Below are 18,483 nucleotides of genomic sequence, written 5' to 3'. Positions count from 1 at the left end.
CTCTGTTCCTTGTATGGATGTGACGCCATGTCAGGGGCTTCTGCTGTGTGACCTTTCCCATTTTTACGAGTGCCAGGACATGTTTAGGTGTGACATGCTATGTGTGCACACACACACACACACACACACACACACACACACCGTGTTAGATTATGAGAACTATATAATCAGTGAAGGGCCTTTATGCTACCAGGTTGGGGTTATTTTTTTATATCAGTGATTTATACATGATACTGTAGTGTAAGCATCTGCTGACCATACAGCAATAATTAGGTTGGGTATATACATAAATGCATATATGTTTTGACATGTTTTGGCAATGACAGTCGGTCAATCACAGTTAACTTTGCATGCACCTATATCGGAAAACATTGAATTGTATGAGAAATTACTTTGGTAATCATGTCACAATGTCCTTCAGAGGGATGAACTGAAGATGTGGAAAACGTAATTTATTATAATCTTCTGGTTATTGACTAACTGCCACCTTTCTCGTCTTTAGTCTAGTATTTGAGGTTTTTATTGGCCATGACTTACACAATACAATACAGATTTGACAGAAAATGAGTGTGTATACATTTGAATGAAGTGAACTAGTAAAAGTGTGTGTACACTATGGGGGGCATGCAATGGAGTGGGCCCGTGTCTATCAGAGGGCTGTGTGAAGTGTGGTACAGCAGGCGGTTCGTTGCTGAAATCTGACCTGCTCAGTCACTATCTACAGTATTTCAGTGACTCTAAATATGCACTGGCGAAGCCAGCGCAATTGGCGCCACACCAAGCCTGTGAAGTTATGGGGCTCTATTTTGTTTCGGGATACTCTGGGCTGTAACTCGGGCAGAAATGTTGTAAACGGAGATCTTTGTGCCAATCAGCCGGCATTACAGTCACTCAACCTCGATCCCTCGAGTCCCTCTTGTCACTGGCCATCATCCCCCTCTCCTCTCTCTCTTTCTCTCTCTCTCTCTCTCTCCTGTCCGTCTGTTATGTTAAGTAGCTGGTCTGCTTTCTATCAGTGACTCCCCTTCTCCTTGGGTTTCAATTCCAAACATGGTTATCCTTCTAGGGGTCTATCCTCTCCCAGTGTCCCTTTGCTCCCTCTCCCTCTCTTCCTGTCCCCTCTCTCTCTCTCTCTCTCTCTCTCTCTCTCTCTCTCTGTGTGTCACCAGCTGTTAGCTCTCCAGAGCACACACTAATGAGTGAGAGAAATGGAAAGAAAAGTAGAAGGCAGACACACAGAACAACATACTTTCAGAAGGGAAGAGAATAGATCTATTCCTACTATGTTTTTAGTCCAGTGGCTGAAAAAGCAGTGATAACTTCTCCATGAAGAGGCATTTGCTTCCAACTGTATGGCAGAGGAACAAAAACTCTTGATTTTGAAAAACGTTGAAGATCAATTAATGCTAGAAAGAATCCGTTTTGAACTTTGCAGATGGAAACGCGCTTGAGCAGACGAGCTTCATCGGTATAGCACGGCATTCGTTTCTTGCTGTCTTTCTTTCGTGTGCATACTACACATCGAACACCTTTTTATTTTAAAACTTTTTAACTTCTTGGATCCGTACATAAGTCGGCCGTTTCAAGAGGTCCCTCCCCGGCGTCATCATGAGCTCGTACAACTCCTCCATCATCTACGGCCACCGGCTCTGCGACGGCTGGACCAACAACACGGAGGGCGCGCTGTACCACCTGGGCAACACCATGCTGGTGCTGGGCTACATGGGGGGCAGCACGGCCTACGGCTGCCTCTACATCTTCGGCTTCATGACGCCCTCCTTCCTGTGCCTGACCCTGTGGGGCTGGATGACCGTGTGCGGCCTGGACGTCTTCGTCTGGAACCTGCTGCTGCTCCTGGCGTGCGCCGTGCAGATCTGCCACCTTGTCTTCCGGCTCCACAGCGAGGGTCTGCACAGCGAGGAGCTCACGGTGCTGTACCAGGCCGTGTACCTGCCCCTGGGGGTGCCCGTGCAGGCGTTCAAGGAGATAGCCGGGGCATTCGACAACAGGGTGGTGGAGCTGAAGACGGGCGACACGTACGCCCTGGAGGGCAAGACGCCCATCGACCAGCTGTCCTTCCTGCTGAACGGGAGGTGGGTCTATAGTGCTGTGGTGGAAAAAAAGTACACCAATTCTTTACTTAAGTAAAAGTATCAATTCTGCAAATGTAGAAATACTCTGTTACAAGTATAAACATCTGGAATTCAAAGTGGACTTGAGTAGTAAGTGCAAAAGTATTGGTGCAAAAATATACTTAAATTTCAAAAGTAAAAGTAGTCATGCTGAATGTCCCATTTCACAAGTTTTCAAATGTATAAAAATCTTTCGAAAATAGCCGATGTACACAAGGCGTCACATTGCGACGCATTGCGAGTATGTGAGCTCGGCTTTTTTCAAATGGCTGGAGGGGGTAATGTATGTTTTGTAGTAATAATCAAAATCTACAATGTAACTAAAGTTTTAAAATACTTGTAGTGGAGTAAAAGTGTAATATTTACCTCTGAGATGTAGTGGAGTAAAAGTATAACAATTGGAAATACTCGCATTTAATACTAAAAGTAATTCAAAATTGTACTTCAGTACAGTACTTAACCCATTCTGAACGGGCACCCATTTTGGTGTTGGCATCATGTTATGCTTTAGCTATTGAAAAATAGCAGATCTACAAGCTCATATCGCGCCACCGAGTGGCGCGATACGAGCTTGTAGGTCTGCTATTTTTGAAAAATCGAAGAGCGACTGACATTTTTAGAATCTGATCTCAGGTCAGAATGAGTTAAGTAAATGTTCATAGTTATTTTACAGCACTGTGTGTAATGCAGTGTGTCTGATGGCTACAATATGAGACACAACAAGGCAGGGGAGGGGATGACATTCAGTAAAGTGCCTCGGGTCGGATTTGAACCCAGGTCACTTTAATACTCTGTGAGCCACGGATTTAATTTATCTTATATATACAGATTTGAGAGTTTCAAGGACTTTTTTTTATTTTAAATGACAAAAGCCGCAACATTTCGACCTGTTAAGGTCTTCATCGGACAAAATATCGTATTTATATATCATATTTTGCAGGTCGAAATGTTTTAGCCACTTTTGCCATTTAAAATAAAGTAAAGTCCAAGGAACTAGTCTCTAAACTAGTGTGCGGATGTTTCTGCCTTTTCCTTGATTCTCGCCTTGAGGCCTTGACGTCCAGCACCTGGCCTAAATACAGACACAATGCTCTCTGTTATCAGTGACTTTCCTCATACATTACACAGTACAAAACCCCAAGACAAATACATTCATCATTGGTATTGAACATATCTTTCATCATAACAAGTATTGTCATCGATTAATATAATATATATTTGCAGCGCTGCCCCCATAAAGATGTTGTGAACAGTGTTGTTATTATGATTTTTCAATCAGTGACTCGCCATTTGTACTCCCTCCTGCTTGTTAACCCATTCTGACCGGGCACCCATTTTGGTGTCGGCATCATGTTGTGCTTTAGCTATTTAAAAATAGCAGATCTACAAGCTCATATCGCGCCACCGAGTGGCGCGATACGAGCTTGTAGGTCTGCTATTTTTTGAAAAATCGAAGAGCGACTGACATTTCTAGAATCTGATCTCAGGTCAGAATGGGTTAATCAGACCAGTGTGTGTCCATGTGGAAACCTCGTATGAATCTGATCTCAGGTCAGAATGGGTGTGACTTCAACACACCGAGGTCTCGAGGCAGGACTTGTACACAACACTGTAATGTGTCTCTTGTGTATAGTGTCGATCACAGCGTCGACAGCCAATGATATTTATATCTCTACAATATTAGCAGCCATAGGGTACACCGTGTGTGTGTGTGGGGCGGAGGGGGGTGGTGTGTGTGTGTGTGTGTGTGTGTGTGTGTGTGTGTGTGTGTGTGTGTGTGTGTGTGTGTGTGTGTGTGTGTGTGTGTGTGTGTGTGTGTGTGTGTGTGTGTGTGTGTGTGTGTGTGTGTGTGTGTGTTCAGTAGTGCATTCATGATAATGTGCTGCAGAGCACTGTCGGGTGCTCATACTTTTTTTGTTTCCTACATTATTATTTAATAAAGAAAAATCATCAAAAGACATTTCATAAATTAGAAAACAAATGTTTAATTGTATTAATTTTTCAATCTTTATCCCACGATTTTATAACCTATTTTTTTCCACCCAATTAACTAATGTAATCCTGGGCGCTTACACCTCCTCTGCCAGGGCAGCAGACTGACCTCATGCTTCCTTCTATGCATGATGATGGTTGGAATAACGTGTTGCTTCCACACGCTACGTCCGGCTGGGGAAACTACCCCCCGTCAGGTGAAAATAAGCAGCTTGGACTCATTACAATTTACAATTTAGGCATTTAGCAGACGCTCGCTCTGGATTAAGAGCGTCTGCTAAATGCCTAAATTGTAAATTGTAATGAGTCCAAGCTGCTTATTTTCACCTGACGGGGGGGTAGTTTCCCCAGCCGGACGCACAGTAGCGTGTGGAAGGAACACGTTATTCCAACCAGTTCCTTTCCCTGCCATCCCGCCCCCGGGCTGGCCAGGGGAAGGTAGTTTAGAGACCAGCATTACTGCATGTTTTTTGTAGAAAACAAATGTTTAAGAAGTAGTAGTTTTCACTAGTTTGGGTCCCGGGCAAACATTTAATCTCGCAACCTGAAAAGTTTGGGAACCACTGCTGTAGAGGTCTTTTTACGGTGACCTCCAGCCCTCCCTTTCCTCATTATCACCTGCTAATCTCTCTCTCTCTCTCTCTCTCTCTCTCTCTCTCTCTCTCTCTGTCTCTCTCTCTCTCACACACACACACCAGTGGCGTGCACAGATAGACACTAGGGGTGCTAGAGCACCCCCTGCCCTTTTGGCAATTTGCTCAAAAAAAAAAAAGTTTTATTTTGTTTCTTACTTTTTAGTGTGTGGACCATGCGGTGACATTGATCAAATCTTGATAAAAAACGCTTCTACTATATTATTTAGGCCCCCACAATCTAAAGCTATGTTTCTATGTCAGTGGTTCTTCGATAACAAAAATAGCAGACCTACAAGCTCGTAGCGCGCCACTCGGTGGCGCGCTATGAGCTTGTAGATCTGCTATTTTTCAATAGCTAAAGCACCAAAATGGGTTCCCGCCCCAAAATGCGCTGCACAAGGTGCCCTTTTTTTCACTTGAGCACCTGCCCCTCTAAATGTCTGTGCACGCCACTGACACACACACACACACACACACACACACACACACACACACCTCCCTTTGTTTATAATTGTGTCTGTGTCTAATCAGGATCAGTGTGTCTCTGGAGGGACAGTTCTTACATTACATCCAACCACACCAGTTCCTGGACTCACCTGAGTGGGAATCGCTCAGGCCCAACGAGGAAGGCAACTTCCAGGTAAGGAAACGTCCAACACTCAATACAGTGGCGTGCACAGATAGACACTAGGGGGTGCTAGAGCACCCCCTGCCCTTTTGGCAATTTTGCTCTTTTTTTCTTAATGTGTAGTGTGTGGACCATGCGGTGACATTGATCAAATCTTGATAAAAAACGCTTCTATACTATATTATTTAGGCCCCCACAATCTAAAGCTATGTTTCTATGTCAGTGGTTCTTCGATACTAAAAAAAAATAGCAGACCTACAAGCTCGTAGCGCGCCACTCGGTGGCGCGCTATGAGCTTGTAGATCTGCTATTTTTCAATAGCTATAAAGCACCAAAATGGGTTCCCGCCCCAAAATGCGCTGCACAGTCAAGGTGCCCTTTTTTTTCACTCGAGCACCTGCCCCTCTAAATGTCTGTGCACGCCACTGCAAACGTCCAACACTCAATAGGTCGGTTGCCAATGCCATAGCAACATTTTGGGTACTGATATATTCCCCTCACAATGTACACAATAATTACGGTAATAAAATACACAAATAACTGAAATTAGCCTACCCACCCTCTTTGCCCTGAATTTGACCTTATAGGCTTCAGGCAGGAGGCTTAGAGTGCCATTAAAAAAAAACAAAAGGTTACAAGACTTTGTGCCAACTACAGTGGACCTTTAATTTAATTTTTTTATGTTTTATCATTTTGGAGATCCTTGATCCATGAAAACTAAGAACCACTGATATAGAAACACATCTGTGTTTCAGAAAACTGTTTGGAAGACATTTTGTAGAATCAACCTCAGATATTAAATGGTTTAATTCTAGAGCACCACCCTAGGCAAATCCAACCCTGATTATAGCAGAAAAGAGAGCCATTTAAGAAGTCTTTTGACCATAACATGGCTGAGAAACGAATTAGAAACTACATTAGTGTGGTGCCGTTCAAGGACTCCGAACCAGAAACCCAGGATGATTCTTGGGTTGCGGCCAGTTGCGTCTTTCATTTTTTGTATTTCTTACATTTTTTCATTCTTTTTTTAACGAAAAGGGGGTTTCCCCCACCCCACCCCCATGATTTAAGTTTTTCTAATGCTGTGGATAAGATGACAAGTGTGTTTTCTTGTGCCCCATTGGATGGAGCTATAGAGAGTTCCAGAGAGATCATGTCCATTAAAGAGAGGATCCATTGTGAGACCTCAAGTTTATGGGGAGGTTTCCATCTTAGGACGAGCAGTTTTTTTTGCAGCTGTCAGCCCTATAAGAGCAGGAGTCTTCTACGTGGCATTGTCAATGTCAACCTAATCGCTGAATCATCATTCAACAACAAAATATTAGGCAAGAGGGGAATTCTAGATCCCATTACCTCCAGATAGCACTTCTGAAACTCTAGACCAAAAACGATTGACATCTGGACATTCCCACATCATGACTTGTGCATTTACTTCCCCAGTTTGTTATTGTTGCATAGGGTGCGGCCACTTGCGTCTTATCGCAGCCTGCCATCAGGAGGATCAATTGAAAAGCGGAATTGCCCTCAGGCCTATCCTGACAGGCTTAGAATGGGGCGAGTTGGACCAACTCACACCTACTGTAAGACACACTTGTGTCCTGTGTGTGTTCTGTGTGTCATTTTCCAAACACACAGCCTTTCCAATGGGAGTCACATGGTTTCACCACACATTGTTGTTTGACGGCCAGGACACAAGTGTGTCTTTTGCGTGTCTTAGGTGCGTGCAGCGCTTCTAGTTTAACCCATTCTGACCTGAGATCAGATTCATACGAGGTTTCCACTGGACACACACTGGTCTGATTAACCCATTCTGACCTGAGATCAGATTCTAAAAATGTCAGTCGTTCTTCGATTTTTCAAAAAATAGCAGACCTACAAGCTCGTATTGCGCCACTCGGTGGCGCGCTATGAGCTTGTAGATCTGCTATTAAAGCATAACATGATGCTAACACCAAAATGGGTGCCTGTTCAGAATGGGTTAAGGACTTCAGTGTTTTGTACCATACAATTCCATGTACAAAACAAAGAACAGAAAAAAATTATGTTTGCTGGGCAATTATGTTTTATTTTATTGTATGGTAGTGTTACATTTCTGTTGGCTAAGACTAGACTAAAACCAAATAGTTTAAATTGCCTATAGGCAGGCCTAAAGTTCATTGGTGTGTTCAGAATTAGTAATGACAACGTGGTTGTGGTCAGGGCTAGGGACAGGGTTAATAACGGACCAACGTGCCATCAGAATAATGTGCCACTGCTGTTGGGTTAGGAGTCCGGACACCAACACATCTGTTGGGTTAGGAGTCCGGACACCAACACGTTTTCTTCATGTATCATGTTTCAGCAGTGAAGCTTTAAAGGTATATTCAGTGATTTCACTTAATTCAAATATCACTAATTTTTTTGTTTTGTTGTGATAATCCTCCCTACTATAGAGTGTGCTGACCATATAAGGAGTTCCTCCCTGTCCCCAGTTAACCCCTGGGGGTCAAAAAACCTTAGGTTTCGTTTTTGGCTCTCTATCCTGATTGGACGAAAGGCTTAGGTCCCAGCCAAAAACGAAACCTAAGGTTTTTTGAGTGAAATCACTGAATATACCTTTAAAGGTATATAATGTACATATACATAATGTACATAATGTATCATGTATATCGTACAGAAACATATTATTTCCCCATTAATGGCTATATTTTTAGATGTTGTGTTATTTCTTATTTTCCAACAAAGTCACCATTTTACATAGGACTGAGGCTGATTCTTAAAAACTTCAAATATTTATTCAAAAATGTGGCCTACATAGCAACAAGAACCCCAAAATGAATCCGTGTTTTCCCCAGGACTGTTTTCAGATAGACCGCAACTAAAACATAACCTTGCGGCCTGGGCCATGGCTCAGTGGTCCAGGCACCTTGACTGGTAATCCAGTCTGGCAGTGTGCCGCGGGTTCGACTCCCGATCCCGACGGCCTTTACTGCTTGTCTTCCCCCCCCCCCCATTTCCTGTCAGCCTACTGTCTGTTCTCCATAAACAAATATATAAAATGAAGGCGAAAGTCACAAAAAAACCCATAATAAACTAAAAACATAACCTTGCATCACCAATCTCAAGCACGTTTCAAGTCTCTGCAAATGTAATTTGCAGAGACAAATTTTGTACCGTACTGAAAATAACGTAGTCCGACGGCTTCCTCAAAAAACAAACACCACGGCTGAGGCTGTGTGTTTGGAAAATGGTCGGCAGCAGTGATGCTAAGCATGATGTGAGTCTCACTAATTAGCCGCCAGCAGAGGAAGAGACTGAGCTTCCTAACCGTCTGCCCACTGTCTGTACCAAGACATCAGAGACGTAATACTTTCCACGGATTACAATAACCCAAGGAGAGTTTGAAAACATGACTAATGACCAAAAATGACTGCTGTGACAGGAGAAGGATGTCAAAAGGAATACGAGCAAGCACCTTAAAGGAGAATTCCATACTAAAGGCTTTCTTACCGTTCTTTGTTGTTGTTATGTCCCCACCAAAGAGATACAGGTGTTATTTTGTGCAAAAGCTCCTTATTGGTTATTTCCCCTACCATAAGCCCTAAAGTAATTGCATTGAATTGAATTGAATGGGAATTTAATGGTGCTATGGGGGGTTGTGCTAATTTGCTTATTTCCATCGCTCAAAATTATTATTTGTTGTATATATCCTCTCTTCATAATGTAAATAATAATATCCCAAGCAGCACACTGTACTACTTATTTAGATGGAAATAAGCGAATTAGCACAACACCCCATAGCCCCATTCAATTCCCATTCAATTCAATGCAATTCATTGAGGGCTTATGGTAGGGGAAATAGCCAATAAGGAGTTTTTGCACAAAAAAACACCTGGACCTCTTTGGTGGGGATGTAACAACTACAATGTATACATGTATATTGTATAACTATCTCTGACAGAAAATGCACAATCTTTTTATAGTTTCACAAGATCGTATTACCCAAAGTGTTAATGTAACACAGCTCTGTTTACACCTTTATTTAATTCCTAATTATATCCAATATTTATTTGTAAATACATTGTTTTAATTTGATTGTCTTGTTCCACTTCTGCTTTGGCAATGTAAACGTGCGTTTTCTCATGCCAATAAAGCTCCTTTGAATTTAATTGATTATATTAGGTTGAGGAATGCAAAAAGACTCTGAATCATACATTGTTTGGTATTGATCTCCATAAAACAGAGGTATATGACCCGTAAAGGCCTATTCATACTCCAGTTTTAGGTGATACGGTGACCACCTAAAACTACAACATGACGTCACGCCGCAGTGGTAAGTGCTTCACCGCTCACCTAAACACATGTCTCTGTTTTTGTTACTAGTAATTACCGTTTCGGTGGTCACCTACTCACCTCATCACCTAAAACTAGAGTATAAATAGGCATTCATGCTGCGTTTACACGGGCAGATGCAAAGATACAGTCTGCTTCAATGGAAGCCAGCGCCATGAAGATTCAAAGATAGTTGAGCTGGTTTCAACTTCAGCTACAAAGATGTGCTGTGTCGCTTTGCATCTGCCAGTCAGTGTGAAGTAACGCAGCATAACTCTATTGATCTGTGTATTTCCGTGACCCCCTATAGGTGACCCTGACGGCGGAGGAGGACTCCCGCTTCATCTCTTGGCGCCGCCGCCGCCTCTACCAGCTGCTGTCGAAGGAGCGCTACATCGCGCGCGTCTTCTCCGTCATGCTGGGCTACGACATCGCCGAGAAGCTTTACACGCTCAACGACAAGCTCTTCATCAAGAGCGGCGTGCGCCTGGACATCCGCCTGCCCAGCCTCTACCACGTGCTGGCGCCCTCCTCCTGCTCCTCGCCTCCGGGCAGCGAGGGGGACAGCGGCAACGCCAAGGACCCGGGGGGAGAGTCGTTGCAGAAGCAGCAGCGGCAGGAGCCGGCGTCCGTCTCCACCTCCTCCTCCCTGGCGTCGAACCCGTCCCAGCCTCGCCAACCCAGTCCGCTAGGAGGACCGCTGGCGAGGCGGAGTCCCCCCCCCATGGCTGAGCCCCACTACAACCAGCGCCAGGCCTCCTCCTCCTCCTGGGCCCCGGACATGGAGCTGCCGTCCGGTGAGGACTCCACCAGCCTGGTCCTGGAGGACTTTGCGGACGTGGCGGGCTCCTTAATGGATTATGGGAGTGAATTGATTTGAGTTAGAGGGGGCAGGGGGTGCTGAAGCTAACACACTGGGTCACCACTTAAGCTACATGTAAGTACACACCGCTACGTGGAGGATGGGAGAGGGTGGTCTGGTCTCTGGGCTGGCTGGGTGTGTGTGCATGCATACGTATGGCTTGTCGGGTCCACAGCTGTTACTAACCTGGCTTCAGAGTGGGATGTTATTGTTATCTGTGTTTTGCGGAACGAGAATAGGGAGCCAAAGAACTACCATGAAATGCTTATATTTATTATTTTAATAATTATTAAAATATATTGTTTTGGCCTGGGCCGTGGCTCAGCGGTCCAGGCACCTTGGCTGGTAATCCAGTCTGGCAGTGTTCCTGTCAGCATACTGTCTATCCTTCCATAAAAAATATAAAATATATATAAAAAAAAACATTAAAAATATATATATTGTTTTAATAATCATTAAAATATATTATTTTGTATTATTAAAACATTTAAATAATTGTTTTAATTTAACAGAAGAACAATGAGGAGGTAACGTTCTGTCTTCAAAGTCTCTTGCGTTCGCTCTGACATTGTGCTGGATCTGCTTGTATTTGTACTCTCATGACCTTGAGAGAGCCAAGTGTTGTTAGCTAGCAGGTCTGAAAAGGGTGGAATGAGGGGTTTCCCCATTGTGTGTGTGTGTGTGTGTGTGTGTGTGTGTGTGTGTGTGTGTGTGTGTGTGTGTGTGTATGTGTGTGTATGTGTGTGTGTGTGTGTGTGTGTGTGTGCACGCACGCACGCACGCACGCGTGTGAGTAAGTGAAAGAGAGAGCAGCAACAGCACCAACAACACCAGCTGTGTGTTTACAATTACAATTTACAATTTAGGCATTTAGCAGACGCTCTTAATCCAGAGCGATTTACATTAAGCAAGAACAAAAAAGCATGGGAATAGATCACATAAAAACATTTATCAAGAAACATGCGTAAGCTAAGAAAGTAACAGTGGAATATCTATATAATGAAGCTATACATATAAACTATACATCTATACTACTATGCTATACATATGTACTATGCCGTGCTATGACTACATACAATGCAATTATAGTGCTGTCTACATAACATGATATAAGTCTGTATCAAATGCTATCTAAGTCTACAGAAATGCTATCTAAGGGGGTGGGGTAAGTGCTATGGGCCATGATGGAGTCTGAAAAGGTGGGTTTTCAGACTACGGCTAAGACTGTTGTCTGGATTAGGAGCTGGGCTGATTCCTGTGTGAGGAACGGTCTAATTCGTTGTATGTTATAGAGTGTGAACCTACAGGATCGAGTGACAGCTGTGATGTGAGCTTTGAACGAGAGCTGACTGTCCAGGACAACACCAAGATTCCTGGCTGTTGGGACAGACGTTACCAGGGCGTTGTCTACGGAAATAGTTAGCTCCCGCATAGGGCAGGACTTAGCTGGGAAGAAGAGAAGCTCAGTCTTGTCTGGGTTCAGTTTGAGGTGGTTGGAGGACATCCACTGTGAAGATGTCAGACAGGCATGCGGTGATGCATGTGTTTGTGTCCGATGATGAGGATTACGGCCTGGAAACTTCTGTGATATCCAGAAAGCCGGTGTCATGCTCTTACCCCCCCCCCCCCACCCCCAACCCTTCTCTCCACAGAGTCTCTCAGTCCATCTTTCCATCTGTCCCCCTATCATATAGCCTACTGTGGGCCCTCCCCTTGTCTTCCCAAACCTACCGCTCGACCAATCACGAGGGCAAGATCATATTTCAGAGGGAGGGAGGGTGAGATGGATGGAGGAATGTGTGAGTGTGAGTGTGTTCGTGTGCGTGTGTGTGTGTGTGTGTGTGTGTGTGGGAGTACTTGAATTTAGGTTGCGGCTTGCTGGACCGTTTCTATCATGGAAGCACTTGCTGACCTTCACAGTGTTCAGACGTGGGTATGTGGGGGTGACTAGCTGCTAGCTGCTAGGAAATGTCATGGCTTGATGGTGGGGTGAGATGAGACAGAGGCAGTCAGAGGCAGATATGATTGACTAGTTCTCATCCAGTCAGAGATCCATACGGCACGTCAACACGTCCTCCTATCTGTCACAATCACAAACAAGTGCTTGACGTGCTTCCCTAATCGGTTAGAACAAGAAGACCAAAGAGATGAATGGTTTACTATGAGTGCCATTAGTCTGCACGTGACTTCACACCTCCGGGGAAGTTACTCGTATGAGGCATGATGCTATTCTGGGATCACGGGTCCCCTGACAAGATTATCGCTGGTGCTCGATTGGGGCATGCCGGGTAACGTTCCCGCCCACCGCCGCAGATACCAGGGGTTAAGCTCTGATGCATTGCCTCCGGCCTGGCCTGGCGTCCCAAGAACTCAATTGGCCGTAGGCTAATTAATGGAAGGATGGAAGGAATGCACTTTTGCCTAAATCTTTCTTAGTGCCATAATGAACCGGGTCATATTGTATACAAGTATAGCATGTCAGTGTGCCAAAGATTATTGGACATTTTCAAGGGAATCTTCAAATGAATGGTATGCTAGTTTCTTTGTACTTCACATGGAAGATGAATGAAGCTGTTCCATCCCCCAAGAATGATTGTGTTGTTTCCACACAGGAGCTGACAACAATGGGAGCATACCGCCGCGATTCTGGGCCCAGAGGGGCCGGGCCCCGCTCGCCCCCACGGACACCCCCAAGCTGTGAGATCTATGCTATCTATCTCCTGGAGAAACACGTCGTCCAGAACTATACGTCTGTTGGGTGAATTCTAAATTTCCAGCAGGTCTTTTTTTTTTTTTTACATTGAATGTTACACTAATGCATTGTACTGTACCTCGCTCATAGGAAGAGTGAGGAGGACACAACATTGAACTCGAATAAGACATTTAGGAATCGGAGCATTGAGTACATTAGTACATATACTCTACACATGTTACATTCTTATAGTACTGTCTGTATGTGGGCCACCTGTGTATAGGACAACACAAAAACTATGCAATCCTGTTCGCCCTGTGCTGAAAGCCTTATTTATTCGTTGTCCTATGATGGTAGCCGATGTGCAAAGCTCACATTGTGTCACGACTCACCATGCAATGTGTTGTGAGCTTGCAGATCGGCTGTTTTTGGTTAGTGACACCGTCATTCAACGGAATATAAATTCAGCATAACATAAATCCCATGCCCCGATTGGAGGATTTGTCACTATTCATTCTCCTTGCTCTCACTTACTTTACCTGTCTTTTTTAAATCTGAAACAGCACTGTAGTTTGAGTGTATTGCCTGCTATTTTCCTTGGGTATCTGGACTGCAATTAACAGTTAGCCTAATTGAGGCCTGCCATGAACCACGTGGATATTGGTTACTGGTGATTACGGGAGTATAGAGTGACAACATTGGAAGATATTGTAACGTGTCATTGCCTTTTTCTCCCCGACAACAAAAAGACCATCTTTTCTGGTTAGGTACAAACTAAGTGTAGCCTATACCCGGGGTAGGCAACCGTGGGCACAGGCACCAACATTGGCACAGGGGAGGGTGAACACTGGCATAAGTGTGAGACAGAGAAGTTTTTTCTTTTAAAATTAAATATTTCAAAAAAAGTTTAGTCCGTTAAATTATGTCCACTCACATCCACCAATTACACCCTGCACATAATTGTACATTCATTCAAACTCCTAACTCATGACTGAGGAGTTTATTAATGACCATTACATCCTGATGTGAAAGAAAATATTTCTAAGGTTGTTAATTGTTATATGTATCCTATGGACAATCAAAATCAGCTGGGAATATTGAATTTCGATGTCATAATTATATATGGCTGACTATCATGAAAATGAAAACATGGCACTTAATTAATTAATGGGAAAAAAAGATTGCAGGCCCCTGGCCTGTACCCTACAACAGGCCCCTGGCCTGTACCCTACAACAGGCCCCTGGTCTGTACCCTACAACAGGCCTGTACCCTACAACAGGCCCCTGGCCTGTACCCTACAACAGGCCCCTGGCCTGTACCCTACAACAGGCCCCTGGCCTGTACCCTACAACAGGCCCCTGGTCTGTACCCTACAACAGGCCCCTGGTCTGTACCCTACAACAGGCCTATACCCTACAACAGGCCCCTGGCCTGTACCCTACAACAGGCCCCTGGCCTGTACCCTACAACAGGCCCCTGGCCTGTACCCTACAACAGGCCCCTGGCCTGTACCCTACAACAGGCCTATACCCTACAACAGGCCCCTGGCCTGTACCCTACAACAGGCCCCTGGCCTGTACCCTACAACAGGCCTATACCCTACAACAGGCCCCTGGCCTGTACCCTACAACAGGCCCCTGGCCTGTACCCTACAACAGGCCTATACCCTACAACAGGCCCCTGGCCTGTACCCTACAACAGGCCCCTGGCCTGTACCCTACAACAGGCCTATACCCTACAACAGGCCCCTGGTCTGTACCCTACAACAGGCCCCTGGCCTGTACCCTACAACAGGCCCCTGGCCTGTACCCTACAACAGGCCCCTGGCCTGTACCCTACAACAGGCCCCTGGTCTGTACCCTACAACAGGCCCCTGGCCTGTACCCTACAACAGGCCCCTGGCCTGTACCCTACAACAGGCCCCTGGCCTGTACCCTACAACAGGCCCCTGGCCTGTACCCTACAACAGGCCTATACCCTACAACAGGCCCCTGGCCTGTACCCTACAACAGGCCCCTGGCCTGTACCCTACAACAGGCCCCTGGCCTGTACCCTACAACAGGCCCCTGGCCTGTACCCTACAACAGGCCCCTGGCCTGTACCCTACAACAGGCCCCTGGCCTGTACCCTACAACAGGCCCCTGGCCTGTACCCTACAACAGGCCCCTGGCCTGTACCCTACAACAGGCCCCTGGCCTGTACCCTACAACAGGCCCCTGGCCTGTACCCTACAACAGGCCCCTGGCCTGTACCCTAGGGGCCTGTACCCTACAACAGGCCCCTGGCCTGTACCCTAGTGGCCTGTACCCTACAACAGGCCCCTGGCCTATACCCTACAACAGGCCCCTGGCCTGTACCCTACAACAGGGTTTAAAGGTTTTATGACATTCATTACAACAGGCCTGGCCTGTACCCTAGGGGCCTGTACCCTACAACAGGCCCCTGGCCTGTACCCTACAACAGGCCCCTGGCCTGTACCCTACAACAGGCCCCTGGTCTGTACCCTACAACAGGCCCCTGGCCTGTACCCTACAACAGGCCCCTGGCCTGTACCCTACAACAGGCCCCTGGCCTGTACCCTACAACAGGGTTTAAAGGTTTTATGACATTCATTTTCATTAATTTTTCTTTTTCTTTTTTCATTTAGGTTTTATGACCTCAATTACACCCAAAAAACCTGAACTTTGAACATTCAGTGGATTTTCTGTGGTCTGAAGTTTTCTTTGGGGTTTGGAAGCCTTTTGAGCTACAATGAAAACAGGCAACACAGTGAAAACAGTGACATCTGCTGGCAAATCCCATTGACATATATGGGATTTGCAGGATCTTACATCACAATCTGCCGGCAAATCAGAGCACCTGTTTGAGCCAGAAAACCCCAGATCACAGAAAATCTACTGATTGTTAAAAGTTCATGTTTTTTGGGTGCAATTGAGATTAGAAAACCTACAAAAAATAAGAACAATTCCAAAACCTTTTTTTTTATGTCACAATCCCTTTAAGTGCATCACTAGCAGGTTCAGGTCTAAAATGAATGTCAGGGGGTTCAAGGTACATCGAGGAGGAAAAGGTTGATGAACGTTGGATGTCTTTCCATTTGGTGCCATGCTGATCAATCATCCCGGTCATTGCTGTCCACATTCCTGACGTCCTTGTGACAGGCCTCTAGGCAGCATGGAAATGTACAGTGGTGGAAAATGTACTCAAAGTTTTTACTTAAGTAAAAGTATCAATACTGCAATATAGAACTACTCCGTTACAAGTAAAAGTCCCGGAATTCGAAATGTACTTGAGTAAAAGTACAAAAGTGTTGGCATCAAAATTTACCTAAAGTACTCCATTTCAAGTTTTCAAATAAAAAATCTTTTGAAAATAGCAGATCTACAAGCTCACAGTGCGTCGCATCGCGGCACATTGTGAGCTTGTAGATTGGCTATTTTCAAATGGCCGAAATGTATATAGCGCTGAAGTGGTTACTGTATGTTTTGTAATAATAATCAAAATCTACAAAGTAACTAGTAACTAACTACCGGTAGTAAAGTTTTCAAATACTATAGTAGTGGAGTAAAAGTACAATATTTGCCTCTGAAATTTAGTGGAGTAGAAGTAAAAGTACTGTACAGTACTTAAGTAAATGTACTTAGTTACTTTCCACCACTGGAAGCATATATATATATATATATATATATATATATATATATATATATATATATATATGTGGACATAACGGACAGCTCAGCAGGATATCCACCGTGTCAGTTAGAATTTCAACATTTGATCTCACGTTTTTATTTATAAGAAACCAAGTCTCGACCACACTAGGTCACTGTAATATGATAATACCATTTTTGCCTTTATTTCATCCGGTTTTGAGGTTGGAAACTGGATCATAATATGATCCAATCACAAGTCCAGGTATTATGTGGACTTGACATTGAAGGCTATATGACAACCTTTTTATTTCTCACTTATTGTTTCAAAAACCTATAGGCAGATTGTTAATTTAATATGCCTGCATGGTGGTACCGCCACATAACTTATTTTCTATTTCACGTTCATGTTTTGTGAGGGCATGTTTATATTGCTTGTGTCATATTATGTGTGTATGTAACTGCACCTTCATTTACCATAACTCAATCTGAGTGACTGGTTCCGTTCTTTATTATTCATTCAGCAGGACACTTGGGATGCTTTTGCACCGCTTTGGATTGAGTCAGCAATTGAATACACAAAATGGTCTGCTGTGAAATGTCTACTGCAGTGTTTGGTTATGGTTATTTACAGAATAATAACGGGGGGCTACAATGTCATGGGGCCAATATTTCCATAAAATTCTTGTGTGCTGTGAAAATGCAATGGCCTGTCTTTCTGATTTCTTTCCTTCTTCGCTGTCATGATAAAAAACTGTCCACACCAATGTGAGATTAAGCATCCACACTGATGAACCATAAAGTTCTGTACAAATAAATGATAATGTCTGTGATGTGTTTAACGCAGCGGGTTTTGAACGTTTTTCAGGCCAAGGACCCCTAGCTGAGAGCGAGAGATGAAGCATGCACACCCACTACATTGTTTTTTTTTTACATCCATTGGCAATGTATTTGTATTTTGTTCATAAATTAACATAACTATAATTCAAATATAGGATTCCAATTAAAAAATAGCAAAGAAAATAATATCATCATCATCATACTATAATTCTAACAATGTCTGTGTGTGTCTGTGTGTCAGAAACACTGCCGTAGCTCCTTACTGCCTGCACCAATCACTCCCACTTTTCACACAGGCATTGACCATATGAATATGGAAGGCGTAACGAAGCCCTTTTTTCGATTTCACACAATGATTATTAATGAATTTATTAGTCAATTACAAACGCACCCGGGTGCAGTACCCCCCACGGCCACAAGGGGGGGCAAATATCTCACAACGGGTAAGGGCTAGTATATATAATATAGCAAAAGGAATTGCTGGTCTACAAGCTCAAAACGCGTCACAGTGCGTTTTAAGCTTGTATATATAGGGTATCTTGTATATATAGACCCCTACGACATGCCTTCCTAGTGTAAGCTCTGAAAAAGACTTTCTCCGGAAATGTCAAGCGTGCTCGCTGTTCCATTAACCCAATTTTGACTGAAGTCGATAAAAAAAAGGCTTCTAAATCCTAACATTTTTCTGAAAAACCCATGTTTCTGTCTGTGGTTATCAACCTTTTTCATGTCAAGGACCC

General features: G+C 44.3%; 1 protein-coding gene across 1 annotated transcript; it reads left to right on the top strand.

Annotated features, from left to right (window-relative positions):
• The first annotated feature begins 1,216 nt into the window (after window positions 1-1,216).
• On the top strand, window positions 1,217-14,481 carry popdc2 (popeye domain cAMP effector 2). Its single transcript, XM_083777507.1, has 4 exons — window positions 1,217-2,093; window positions 5,291-5,399; window positions 10,009-10,635; window positions 13,173-14,481. The coding sequence occupies exons 1-3, from the start codon at window positions 1,609-1,611 to the stop codon at window positions 10,576-10,578; spliced, it is 1,164 nt and encodes a 387-aa protein (XP_083633633.1). The 5' UTR covers window positions 1,217-1,608; the 3' UTR covers window positions 10,579-10,635; window positions 13,173-14,481.
• The last annotated feature ends 4,002 nt before the right edge of the window (window positions 14,482-18,483 follow it).

The sequence above is a fragment of the Protomyctophum parallelum genome (genome assembly GCF_964188405.1).
Source record: "Protomyctophum parallelum genome assembly, chromosome: 11".
Classification (NCBI taxonomy): Eukaryota; Metazoa; Chordata; class Actinopteri; order Myctophiformes; family Myctophidae; genus Protomyctophum; species Protomyctophum parallelum.
Note: the sequence above shows the minus strand (reverse complement) of the source record. Positions and strands in the feature narration are given on the sequence as shown.